General features: G+C 36.3%; 1 protein-coding gene across 1 annotated transcript; it reads right to left on the minus strand.

Moving 5' to 3' along the window:
* Nucleotides 1-11,677: 11,677 nt before the first annotated feature.
* On the minus strand, nucleotides 11,678-11,845 carry LOC120444537. The gene has a single exon (XM_039624323.1). It carries the CDS (start codon nucleotides 11,843-11,845, stop codon nucleotides 11,678-11,680), a length of 168 nt encoding a protein of 55 aa, XP_039480257.1.
* Between the last annotated feature and the right edge of the window lie 2,122 nt (nucleotides 11,846-13,967).

Consider the following 13,967-nt stretch of genomic DNA (forward strand, 5'->3'; position numbering starts at 1 on the left):
CTAAAAAAGAAGTTTATTTCAATTTAGTGGGTCGGACGTGGACTTCTTAGGATCTACACCGACTTTTTTATTTTAAACCATTTATCGCGACGTCAGGTCAGTACGTAGTCCACAGTCTAACAGACTTTTTTCTATTTAGCTTGCTATTTAAGTCTTCTAATCGACCGTATAGTAGTACACGGCTCAAAATTACATAATGTATATATAATAGATGCGATTCCATTTAAATTAACTTTTAATGTCGTACAGTCAGCAAAAAGTCAACATGTAGTAAACTGGACTACCTCTATAACACAAGCAACACACATTTAGGTAATAAAAAGATGTTCGCCCAAAGCGAAGACCCTTTTAATAGCCATACTTCCTACTCTCTAATTGCTTTTGTTATACTACTCAGCACTAAATACTGATGCTGTAAAACTACTTTACTGAGAGATCTTAGTACATTCGCTAATTGTATTACGAATGTACATATACAAAAGTAACACGAGAACGTAAAATAATTTTAAAAAGCGATAGTTTTCATATCGCATTATTTTTACGTAAGAACTTGAAATATAAATTAATGGATAAATAGAAAATTTTCAATGTTTATACATAATTTGAATGCCAGCTAAATGGTATACTAGCAAGCAATACTTTTAAGACGATTGTAAAATTTTCAAATCAAAATTTGGCCAACTATAGTTTTAAACGCTTCGGAAACGAACGAAAATGGCTACACTGACTTTATTTATCAGTTTCCTTTACTACAATAATCTTTTCAATAATCTTCAAAACGTTATACAAACTTACGCAAAATATATATAAATAGCGAAGGAAAGACAAAAAATGATTAGCCACACAAGCCATACAAAGCGGCCACGCTAGATATGGCAAAATAATTTCTAAATTTCTTTCTTGCAGTCTTACTTTCTGAGCAACGAGTATTTGATAAACTAGGAACTCAACTATAGCGTTCTCCCTTGTTATACCCCTTACTCGTAGATTAAAAGGGTATACTACATTCGTTGAAAAGTATGTAACAGGCAGAAGGAAGCATTTCCGGCCATATGAAGTGTATATATTTTTGATCAGGATCAATAGCCAAGTCGATCTGGCTGTGTCCGTCGAAATCTCTGGAACTATAAAAGCTAGATATATGAGATTCGGCATGCAGACTCCAGTCTATCGATTCATGTTGCCACGCCCACAAACCGTCAGAAACTGTCAGTGTTGAAATTTCTCCTTCGCACTTCCACTAGCTGAGTAACGGGTTACTCAGATTAAAAATCTTGGATTTTGTACTTATACTTCCAAAGTTTTACATCGTCTTTTTAACTCTAAACCTTTAACTTGCTATTTAAGGCTTTTAATTGGCCGTATGGTCCACGACAAAAAGCGTTTCCATTTAAATTTACTTTTATTGTCGTACAGCTTACTGTATCAGAACAAAATGTAAAGTAATAAAGACAGGACGCCTAGAAACCAAGTTTTAAAACTTCTCAGAGACAAATCCTAAAACAACTCTAGTCTTAATGGTTATGGCCACATCGTGTTCCCCTTTTACAATAAAAGTGTTGAAAATTTTCTTAAATGCTATGCAAAAGTCCAAAGGCCCAACAATGACATCTAAAGAGCATTCAGCAAATAACTATGTATTCCTAAGCACGGTCAGCCGCAAATGGATCGTGAAAAACTTTTTAAACATTTAATTATATAAGTTCAAGTTGTACAACTATCTTCGCCAAGTCGAAGTTCTTATAGCATTTCTATGAAGGTTTAACAATTTTGAAGAAGTATTTATAGCCCCGTTTTATATATGATTTGTTTAAAGTCATAATCCATTCGATTTATATGACTAGGGGACCGTGAAAAAAGTACTTATATATGTTATATACATGACCTTATTGAATCTGCTGATGTTCAGTCATAAATCAAAGGACACTATTGCTACATATGTAATATAAATAATTGAAGCAGTACCTCCTGCACCATTGGTGACTTCGCAAGGTTTCATCTCTTTGTTCTCTCCCACCATTAGGACAAGGGCTGCAGAGTGCCCAAGCGAAGCTAAGTGATTTTTGTGCGCAAGCAGAGGCTATCTGACGATAAACCACTAAGCAGTCGCATGGCAGTAATCACTGCCGGGCAGCAGCGCACCCAAGCATCATAATGATACGCCTGGTTTAATTTAAGCCGAGCAGTTAGTGCGGCAGACCAAGGCCAGATCGTGCCGATTGTGCGAGAATGCGGGGCAGATATCACGATCGTCAGCGTTCCCTAACGGACTCAAGCTAGACCTTTGACCTATTAAAAAAGGCGATCTGGAGGTGTAGCAGCGAAGTCTTCCAACTATTAGCGGTGCATTCGGATTTACAGTGTGTACTTAGCTTCTAGTCTGCCAGCAATTTCAGCTGGCAATTTCCAAGTCGGAAAACTATTACTTAACTTATTGAAAGTATATATTCTCTATAATATATTGCTATTAATAATTATATATTAAAACATTTTTGGCCTTAACTTGATGAAAATTTGCTGACTGTAATATATATAATTTGATGAAAATCTCACGATTACAACCCCCACACTTTTGGAAAATGTTTTAATATTTTTTATTATTCTTGTTTTTTTGGAACGCCCATGGTTTTTTGTTGTTTTTATTATTTTGTCGACTATTTCTATTGGTATACCAAGAAAACTTTGCTAAGTATCTGAGTAACGGGTATCCGATAATCGGTTAACTCTATTTTGTGTGTTTAATGTAATAAGGTGTTATTATTCGGTACACACCATTCCTTTATATATATTGTTCATCAAGAATATTTTTATAAGACTCGGCTTGGCTAAGCTATCTTGTTTTCGTTCTTCTTTAATACAGGTAAACTTAAAACGGTAGCTCCAATCTTGCACTCCCTAAATACGACCTTTGTCATCTGTCCACATGCACCGATAAGCATTCTACAGTGAATCTTTGCTAAAAATCTGGCAATACGTTTTTAGTAGGTGGGAATTATCCCATTTCAGAGACAAACTTTGAATTTTACACCAGCGGCAGTTCCTTTAACTCCAATTAGTAACGATGAGATATTCGTTTAGCTCCGGTGATATAAGCAGCTTTGACGAAGTTGATTTGATAGGGCGTATCGGTAGCGTAGAAAGCAAGAATATCGAATTTAAATGCTGACAATCAAAATATCCTAATATATAAATTTATATGGTCGGAAACTCTTCCTTCTGACTGTTACATACTTTTCAACGAATTTAGTATACCCTTTTACTTTACGAGTATTCTTAGAAATCTGTAAAATTGCAGTTCGCTCTAAAATCTAGTAACTTAATCTATAATAAATTAAATATAACCTATTTTATTGTTATAACTTTTGTTTTTTGTCAAGGCCTTAAATTATCGTTTGAAGGAACGATATATCCAAACAAGAGCAAACATTGCAAAAATTAGTTGACGCCCATACATCTAAAACATTTTTTTTAAATTAAATTAATTTTTTTAATTTAATTAAATTAAATTAATTAACAAATTCATTCCTTGTAGAGCATATTCTTTTTAAGATGTCCAGAATTTTGCAATAATCTGTCATTAATTTTAATAAGATTGTGAACAAGAAATTTTTTTTGTTGGCAAATCAATAGAAATAGGGCAAAAAAAAATATTAAAACGAAACATTTTAAAAACTCTTTCAACGCCCACCCTGCGTTACAGTGTTGGACGGTTTGGGGGCGTTAGAGTGGTCGCAGAGAATAGTTTTTTGGTAAATCGATAGAAATTTTTTATCAGATTATAAAGAAATAAGAAATTATTTTTCAAAAGTTTGGGGAAGGAAATTTTGAGCGGTTTGTGAGGGGTGGAAAAATTTCTAGTGTGTACAGTTATTGAGATCGGGACAGACAGATAGTTTTTATAGTTCCGCAGAGATTTTAGCGAGCAATCCAAAAACAAGTCTGTCATTTGCCCCTGTTAAGCCTTGGAAGCTAGACTTAGACACTTAGACGTGCCTTGTTTTATTACTAACGTCGAGATTTTATAAGTGCCTACAAAGTGACAATCTTTTTGTAGCTTCCATAGAAAGACACACAATCACATTTGTTACCATTTAAAAGTTCAATCGTTCAGCGAAAATATTAATATAAAGACATATTTGTTTTTCAATCAGTCCAACGTTTTGCCAACCTAACAATATGTAATACATACCTATGTATATAGCTGGTCGTTTGAAAGGAATATTTTTAAACAGTCTCGCACTGCGTAGGTGTCACACTACTCTACATGTTAGAATTCACCTCTATAGGTCTTACAGTTCTCAAGATCTCGACGTTTATACAGCCGCACAGACGAAATAGTAGACATATATCGACACGGCTAGTGCTTTTCGAAATGTTCCGAACTTAATATATAGGACCATTTAAACATATTTGTATTTGCAAAGGAAAACAACGAAAAATAGCATTGTTATTTTGCTCATATTGGCTCTACTCTGGGATATAGCATTTATAAAGTACTATGTAACATAATGTATGTATGTACATAAAGAATATGCGATAATAGATAGAATAATGCCGGTCAATGCCGTGTTATTACATATAACACAGTATTTATAACATAGTAGTTGTAACATAGTAAAAATATGTTATTTTGCTTAATACCGTTAGCTTCCTTCTTGTTTATTGTGAGAAATCAATATGAAGAAAGAAAATTTCGTTCGAGTTGCCGACGTGTAATATCCTATTATCATTGCTCTTATCCTTGCATGCCTCCTTGCCTTAATATGAATTAAAATGTTATAATATTTATTAAAATGTGACTACTCAAAACATCGATTCAATACGTAAAAATTACATTTCATCTAAATATCGTTATCGTATTGCAGTTCGACATCGGTTGCAGTTATTGTATAATTTTATATAATTAAGTAGATGAAATCATAATCCAAAATCTTGTCCTTTATTTTTTTACCCGGGTTATTAGTACCGATTCAAAAGTGTTTCGAAGAAGTAGGACATGCTTTACGTTCACAAAAACTCAAGTTATTAAACTGTAATGTTAATTTTTTAAATATATTGTGGATACTTTAATACTTTAATACCCTATGAATATGCATTGCAGTGAGATGAATTTTCTGATGCCCAGCAGTAATGCTACTGCTGAGGCTGTGTTTGTTCACGGCAGTATTTGGAGGTATACCAAACCGTTAGCACACTTTCACCAGAGTAAACGAACTTTTTTAAACACCCATTTTAATATATTTTAAAATGTAAATATTTAATAATAATAGTTAATCGCACTGCGTTAGGTATAGCACCGTTTGCAATTGGAAAAGAATAAAATGGGTGTTACAAATGCGGCACCTCATCCAGTCTATCTCATTAGCACATTGACACTTAGCCCGATAAACCAAAACAAGCCAACAAGCAACACGACTTTTCACTTTTCTTTAAAGCTTAAGCTCTTGCTCCGACGAAGTTTCTCCGCGAGTTAACTGAAACAAACTGAACGTTGGCTAGCTTTTTTGGCTCTGTTTAACGTCGAAGTGAGGGACCGGTGTTACAGCAATATATGCATATGCATACAACGTGTTTAGGCTACGTTTCATTAAATTAAAGTTGACGGGGCTGCATCTGCGGTTCGCAATTTGGCAATTTCTCTAATTTTCTAAAAATTTTATAAGTAATAAGTAATACTATATTCTAAAAATCATATTTTTACCCAAAATGTCTACATTTGGATGCATCACACCCCTAAATTTATAATAATTGTAATTTTTGTGCACTATTCAAAATAACCCATCAAAAAAGGCAAATTTGTTTTGGCGTATCACTAGGTATTTGCTTTAGAAACATATTCTAATCTGAAATTCAAATAGTCAATAATATAATTCAAATATTAATAGAACCCTTAGACAAGTTCCTCGACTATCAGATACCTGATACTCAGCTAGTTGGCGAGTTGAAAATATATTTTACATTTTTGTTGTCACAGCGATAGAAATTGGCAAGACAAAAAGTAAAAAGGAAATGTGGAATTGTAGTCGTGACAGTTTTTTGCGGGTTGAAGGCTATAAGTCGGCGTGGAAACTTTGTTGTCGGCATTTTAAAATTAAAACAAACCTTAAAAAATAAAAGAGGGCATCTACAGTTAGCCGGTTAATAATATATTCATAAATAAGAGACGCTTTAGATGAGTTCCTTGACTATCAGATACCCTAACATAGATTGTGGAATAGGCAAATTGGAAACACAAATACCATTTTAAAAGTATAGATCTCTCCACAAATCGTAGTAATCGTAGACGCAGAGCAAGTTCGTCGATTCACGTTGCCACGCCCACTCTAACACCCACAAATCGCCCAAAGCTGCCACGCTCACACGTTTGTAAAATGTTTTAATATTTTTTCATTTTAATACCCGTTACTCATAGAGTAAAAGGATATACTAGATTCGTTGAAAAGTATGTATGTAACTGGCAGAAGGAAGCATTTTCGACCATATAAAGTATATATATTCTTGATCAGGATCAATAGCCCAGTCGATCTGGCCATGTCCGTCTGTCCGTCTGTCTGTCCGTCCGTATAAACGTCGCGATCTCAGGAACTATAAATGCTAGCAAGTTGAGATTCGGGATGTAGACTCCAGAGACGCAGTGCCAGTTTGTTGACCCTTGCTTCCACGCACACATTAACGCCCCAAAAACTGTCACGCCCACACTTTTCAAAAATGTTTTGATATATTTTCATTTGTTTGTTAATGTTTTATATTTATATTTTGATACTTTTTTACATATTTGTTATTTATATAATTATTTATATGATATTTGTATAATGACTTGTACATTTTTCTAGCTTTGCCAAAAAACTTTTTTAAAATTTCTTCTTCGTACTTCCACTAGCTGAGTAACGGGTATCAGATAGTCGTGCAACTCGGCTATAGGATTCCCTCTTGTTGTATGTATTTGCACTTTTTAAATAATTTTTTTTATTTATTTTTATTTATTCCTCTATCCTCTCGGGAACTTAGGGCTTCTACGAGAGCTGAATTTCTCGTATTAGTATCAGTAATCGTTGTAAGTTTTTCGACCGATCTGGTGATTGGCCAGATGCGGCTTATCCCAGTGGTGGGGCTGCCATTGGCGTCTACGCCACGGTGGCGTCTACGGTGTTGTGTTATTCGTAGAAAATCGAACAGTCTGGTAACGCGCTTGTTGCTGTTCGCAGAAAAACACAGGGTGCGCTTGTACTATGTGGGTGCCCCCGTTTTTTTTTTTTCTCCCATGTAGTGAGGAGGGGGGGTTGGGGCGTTGGGGCAAGTGGAAGTTGCCGAAATTTGTTGTAATAGGCATTTTTTATGTGGAAGAATACTTTCTAAGAGTTAGAAAAGCATTTCAGAGATGATGTTTTTGTATGACCATGCTCTTGTCATGGGTGGGGTTTGAACCCACGACCCCGTGGTTAGCAGGTAGTTGCGCTATCCACTACACCACGAGGCCCCATTTTAAATAATTTACTTAAGCAAATAAGTATTACAAAGTCATGAAGTGAACTAGCAGCAGGTTAGGTTTTGTGTGAAAAGGCTTTTCAAGGGCTGTGTCTGTGATGTTTTTAAGTACTTTACGATTGTACGACTGTACTAAATTTGTTGAATAGTATGTAACAGGCAGAAGGTTGCGTTACCGACACTATAAAGTATATATATTCTTGATCAGGATCACTAGCCGCGTCGATAGGGACATGTCTGTAAATCCGCAGATTTTTTTGCAATCAGCTTGTGGGTATTCGGAACTTCACGCTTTTTAGCGCTCCGTTTTATTTTTTGGTTAACGATTAGCATATCCAATATCGAGAATAAGATGGGTTTCGGGAGAACGCAGCTTTTTTAAATTTAGTCATATAACGTATATGGGTGGGTGTTCAGTTAGGAGGCGTTTTCGACCCTATACATTATATATATTCTTGATCAGGATCACTAGCTAATTCGATCTGGCCATGCCTGTATATCCGACCGTTTGTCCGTCCATCTGTCTTTAAAAGCTAGTAAGAGACAGAAACATAGACGCAGAAACCGCCTAGAATTGTAACGCCCAAATTTTTTTATTGTTTTTATTTTATGCCAAGAACATTTTATTTTGTCCCGTCAATATGCCAAAAAAAATTGATCTGCCCATCTGCCACTAGATGGGTCGGGTATGTAATTGTCGAGGAACTCGTCTATAGAGTTTCCTCTTGTTTGCAATATCAACGAATGCACCAACAACAATATAGCATTTGATCGAATTTCCTCCGCTATTCAAGAATTACTACATTTACTAATAAAATGATCAGATTAATAACTCCATTGTGATCTATTTTTCCTATGAAGCTCAACGAACTGGAGGATCGGATTATCGTAGTGCGTGGAGTCTCAAGCAGGCAGAGGCTGTGCATATTGTGTGTTATCTACAAATTGAAGAAATGCTCTTTCAAATCAAAACGCACTGTATGTGAAGGAGCAAATTATACATCGCTGCTATTCGTTGTACCATAAAGAAGTTCAAGCCCATCTACGCCAAGAGGCAAGACATAATACTGCTATAACACAAATCAATCAGCGTGCGAATGGATTATTTCACGGCAATTTTAATACATGTGGATCAAATCAGGTGCATCTTTCTCATCTTATTCAGCAGGAGGAAAGTTTTCAGCAAGCACTTAACAAGTTTTGAGAGATAGAAGACTACATGCAAGCTCCGCCACAATATATCAGGGAGGAAGAGCTCGTTAAAGTTATGCTTTCAATAGTATTGCACGCGAGTTGCCACCCCGCCCCCTTAGCCACCATGCCTCTGACTAGGGAACGGACAACGAAGCGGGAAAACCAGCGGCCAGCGCATCCGGCCAATCGCTCACATAGCGGACAGCAGCAAAGCAATCCAGCTTGATGCAGAAATTTTACCTGTGAATCAAACGAAGATCATCACGTCACCGTCGCATAAACTCTCTTATATTAGCACACATACGAATGCATCCAACACTTTCGCATACATGAGCACCCGAATATATAACTGCCAGAATCAAACATTGATTACTGTGCAGTAGGGGCTCAAATCTTAATCCTATTAAGCCCTACTTCATGTGCCGCAGTGTCAGCGATATTACATGTGTATGTGTGTCCACGTATGAGGAGCTGATCGAGGGGGTATCGTAAAGTCGCTAGCCTCACTCAACGCTGCAATAGACCGCCATGCCCTTATATACACTTATGGATGTACTAAACAAATAACGAATCACAAAAAAGGGAAAACGACAAGTAAATTACACATTAATACACATACAACATGTACACTTAAACACACCCTACACTACTCTGGATGTACCCAACAGATAACAGAAAACCCAAACTCCAGATAAGTCACCCACTGGTAGAATAAACATCCGTTGCCTAATTTAAACATTCCTTGCTTAAGCCCTCGCACCATCGTCACGTTCCCACGTTCAAAGCTCGGACTCGCAATCCCGAAAAACAGAAGTATTAGATTTCAATAAACAAAAAAGAATCTAAGAGCACTTGTAACCAAGAGCGAATGCACTTGAATCCAAGAGAAATGCCAAGACAATTAAAGTCTGCAACTCAAAAGCCATCTCTCTTTATTAGATCAGAACCCTATAGTCTAAAGTCCATATTAGAAAAACTCCAAACCGAGGCTTGAACGTCAATCAAATCGGTCGGTGTTCTTCTCAAGAATAAATATGGTAATATGGTATGGTAAAAAAATTACATATTTTTTACATATGACTATTGCAATTTTTTAATTATATGTAAGTGCTTTGTTCCTTTCTCTCATTTTTTGTATCTTGAATAAGTAATATTCACATTACAGAATTACAGGAATACAAACAGGAATATACTCACAAAAAAATTAAGTGGACATATATAATATTTAAACATAATTACACTCCTATTGTAACCTAATGGAAACAGCATTTGTTCATTATTTTTCGCTCAGTTTTTGGGGAAACTGTTATTAGGAATATCGAAAGTAGGAAGTCAAATTAAGTACTTTGGTATTAAACAGGACTGAGCGAAACTACAAACATAGAACAAGCTTAAGAACAATGCCAAAAAGAGCAATCCCCTTACAGGCCGCAAATCAATCGGTCTGATAATCAGAGCCGGAGCTCCTGAGAATCCAACTGCCGCCAAAACCTATACCGACGCAACAATAATAAAAACACCCATAACAATAACGACAGTAACAACCGAAGTGGACGGAATGATTATGGCGACCGTAGGACCCCTTTCTCTAAATCTAATCAGGCTAGGGGTTCTACTTTTCTATATCTGACATTTTAATCTAGAAATAATAATGTTTATTGTTGTTTCTATTCCTTTATTGATCCAAAACACTTGTACCTTGATAACTTTACGAATTTGAAAACTCCTATAACATTTAAAACAGACTTAAACAACTTCATTATTTACCAAAATATATCTAACCACTTGCTCTCGGAATTAAGTACTATGATCCATAAAGTAAAACGTGATCAAAGTCGAACCCTCTTCACAACTACATAGGAATAACAAATAATAAAGAATAAAAAAAAGGTACAGAAATAAATAATATTATAGAAAACTCTATATTTGTTAATGAAAATTTCCAAAGACATGAGATGTTTAATAACGATATTATTAACCGGTTCGAGAATATTACCGAATAACAAACAAGTTTTGACAAACAAACTCTTTAAAAGAAAACAAGAGAGAACGCTATAGTCATTTTTCAAAAGTGTGGGCGTGGCAACATGAATCGACAAATTTGCGCTGCGGTTAGTACTCTGGAGTCTGTATGCTTAATCTCAACTTTCTAGCTTTTGTAGTTCCTGAGATCTCAGCGTTCATACGGACGGACAGACGGACAGACAGACGGACGGACAGACGGACGGACAGACGGACATGGCCAGATCGACTCGACTATTGATCCTGATCAAGAATATATATACTTTATATGGTCGGAAACGCTTCCTTCTGCCTTTTACATACTTTTCAACGAATCTAGTATACCCTTTTACTCTACGAGTAACGGGTATAAATACAATACTTTAATAGAATTAACTGCAACATAGAATTACTTCTTAACGACTTGAGTTATGACTTAAAGCAAGAGTAAATATAATTTCAAAATTTATCTTTAATGAACAATAAATAAGTAAAATAAAGAAAATACTAAAAAAAAAATTATCACGATTAAAACAGAACAAAATATATACATTAAGATATGAAAAGCTATATAGCCAGACAAGTTCCGTTACCAATAAACAACACCTATTTTGTCATAGCACCAAATTACCTAGATAATGGATAATGATAACTTCCACTTAATCTCGAAAATGTTATTTGGCTATTCGTCTCGACGCCAAAAAGTCCAGACATCTCGCGCCACTTATATCCTTTCACACTTGTGGTTATCAGGACTAAAATTCTGTATGCAGTCATGAGACAATCCTCTCGTCTCGTACTTGATTCGCTGCGTCAATTAGGTTAAGCCACACCTTTCAAAAAAGGTTAATAATGGATTGCCTGCAACCGATCTGAATTAAAACGTTTGGGAAACAATTACGACAATTCAGAACGCATAGCAACGCATATGGAAATTTAAAGTTTTCGATTTTGATATGGAGAATCACTTTTAGAGTCGACTTTCTACTTGCTGTGCCTAAGCTGATAAGTAGATAACAATGATGTGGGCGTAGTTAATGTTCTCCTCGCCAAGCATCGTGAGCATATAAATCAATGGCTTGCTGTTGCAGTTGAAGTCCTGAAGACTGTAATTCTCGACAATCCTCCGCTCATCGTCGCGGTAGTTCTGAAATAGTTGCTTCATTGTGGACTTCGTATTCGAGATCTTGATCTGATATCGATCAACTTATTTGGTTTGAAGTAATCGCAATTGCTAGGTTTCGACTGCAAGGGAAAATATAAGAAGCTAATTAAATGGCATGAAGGCAAAGGTAATTTGTATGATTTAAATATTTGTTAACGCTCTAAAGGCTTAAGACTGCGATTTTTGTTATCAATATGACAAAAATCTTTATCTCTGCCTATTTTAGTACAGAAAAGATATTAGAACCTACGTCTGGTCAACATTTTTGTACCATCTACGAAAATTGGTATTCAAAGAGGTGAAAGTGGGATTGATGAGAGTTGAGGGTAGGTTAGCACAGGCTGACATATCATTCGACGACAAATTCCCGCCGAAGTGACCTCGTAATAATTCATTCACCAAGCATTATGTTGAGTTTTGAAATAGAACCAATCTTTAGGCCCACCTCTTCTTTTGAAAGCGATCTTAGCCAAGAGGTGTTTCCTCCCCTAACTAACTGGCAAATTAGTCGAAAAGGAGGAGTAAATGAGCGTCGTCCGCAGTGGTAACAATTGGTGGGGACCCAAGGACACAGATGGCAGATGAATGGGGAAGCGTGATAAGTGCGCAGCTCGAAATATGAGTTGAATTTGGCAATAGCCGGCTTTTTATACCCGTTACTCGTAGAGTAAAAGGGTATACTAGATTTGTTGAAAAGTATATAACAGGCAGAAGGAAGCGTTTCCGACCATATAAAGTATATATATTCTTGATCAGGATCAATAGTCCAGTCGATCTGGCCATGTCCGTCTGTCCGTCCGTCTCTCTGTCAGTACGGCTGTCAGCGGCCGGCCATGTGGACAGTTACAGGACACAGGACTGTGGTCACCACAGGGGCTGGTGACGTCGAGGTGATCCCTAACTCTTGTCCGTTGGCGTCGCAATCATTAAACGAGCCAAACGACCTGGTCGCACTACCAGAACATTTACCAATCGACGACAATCTGGACAAGTTGGATCGATAGTGCGCACAGCCTCGACGAAGACTACACCAAATCTAGCTGTCAACGACATGATCATCGTTCACGATTCCTCCTTCACAACGGTGTCTTCTTGGCCAAGCCATCGCAGAATCAGACAACATCGTGTGTGTAGCCAACGCACTGCCAAGGAAATTACCTGCCGCCCTATATAGAAACTTACCTTACTACATGTCTCTTAAAAGTCAATAGCACACTTTTAAGGAGGCTGGCATGTTGATTTAATACCCAACTAGTATAATTGGTTAATATTTCAATTCCGCGCTTTATTAATGTAAGTTAACATAACACCGCTTATAATGATTTCATCCTTCGTTGGCATGGGAAAGATAGTTTTCTATCTAGGTTAGGATAGATAGATAGGATAGGAAAAAATTGTATTGAATGTGGTATTGAACACTTTTAAATTTTCTTGTTAAATTTTCTGATTTTTATACGTCTCGTTTTGTGTATACTGTAATTAATCTTCGTGGATCGTCAACATTGTTATTATCTTGGTCAGCTATGTTATTGTAATCACCTGTACGCAGACGAATTTGTTCTCTGCCTTTATGCTTTCTTCTTTATACAAATTTGATCTGTTCTGATCGAATTGTTGTTGTCTAAAACGAAAAGCTTGTTTTTGGTCTTTGGATCTACGTGGGATTTATGTATTGATTGAAGAGGATAACGAATTGTTGATTGGGGTGCCCTGTTCGCATGTAATACGCCTATTTCGCACGTTTTTGATTCTATATTTTCTTGTTCAGGTCTCTACCCTATAAAGTATTTCATGCGTTTCCAATTCTATTCAGTATTCAGTATATATATGATTGATCAGGATTAATAGCCATGTCCGATCTCGATCTCAGGAACTAAAAAAGGTTGGAGAGTTAAGATCAGGCATGCAACTTCCAGAGACATAGACGCAGCGACATTCTCACTCTAAAACCCACAAACCACCCTCACTCTTGAACACTCTTGAAATTTTAAATTTTGTTTAATTTTTTTATTTTTTTCCCAATTCCTACCTATATTCCAGAAAATTGAAATTTATCGTTTGCACTCCTACACACAGTGCAATTATTATTAATACATGCATAGATTAGAAAATCTATCTTTAA

This window comes from Drosophila santomea, chromosome 2L, assembly GCF_016746245.2.
Source record: "Drosophila santomea strain STO CAGO 1482 chromosome 2L, Prin_Dsan_1.1, whole genome shotgun sequence".
In the NCBI taxonomy this organism is placed as follows: domain Eukaryota; kingdom Metazoa; phylum Arthropoda; class Insecta; order Diptera; family Drosophilidae; genus Drosophila; species Drosophila santomea.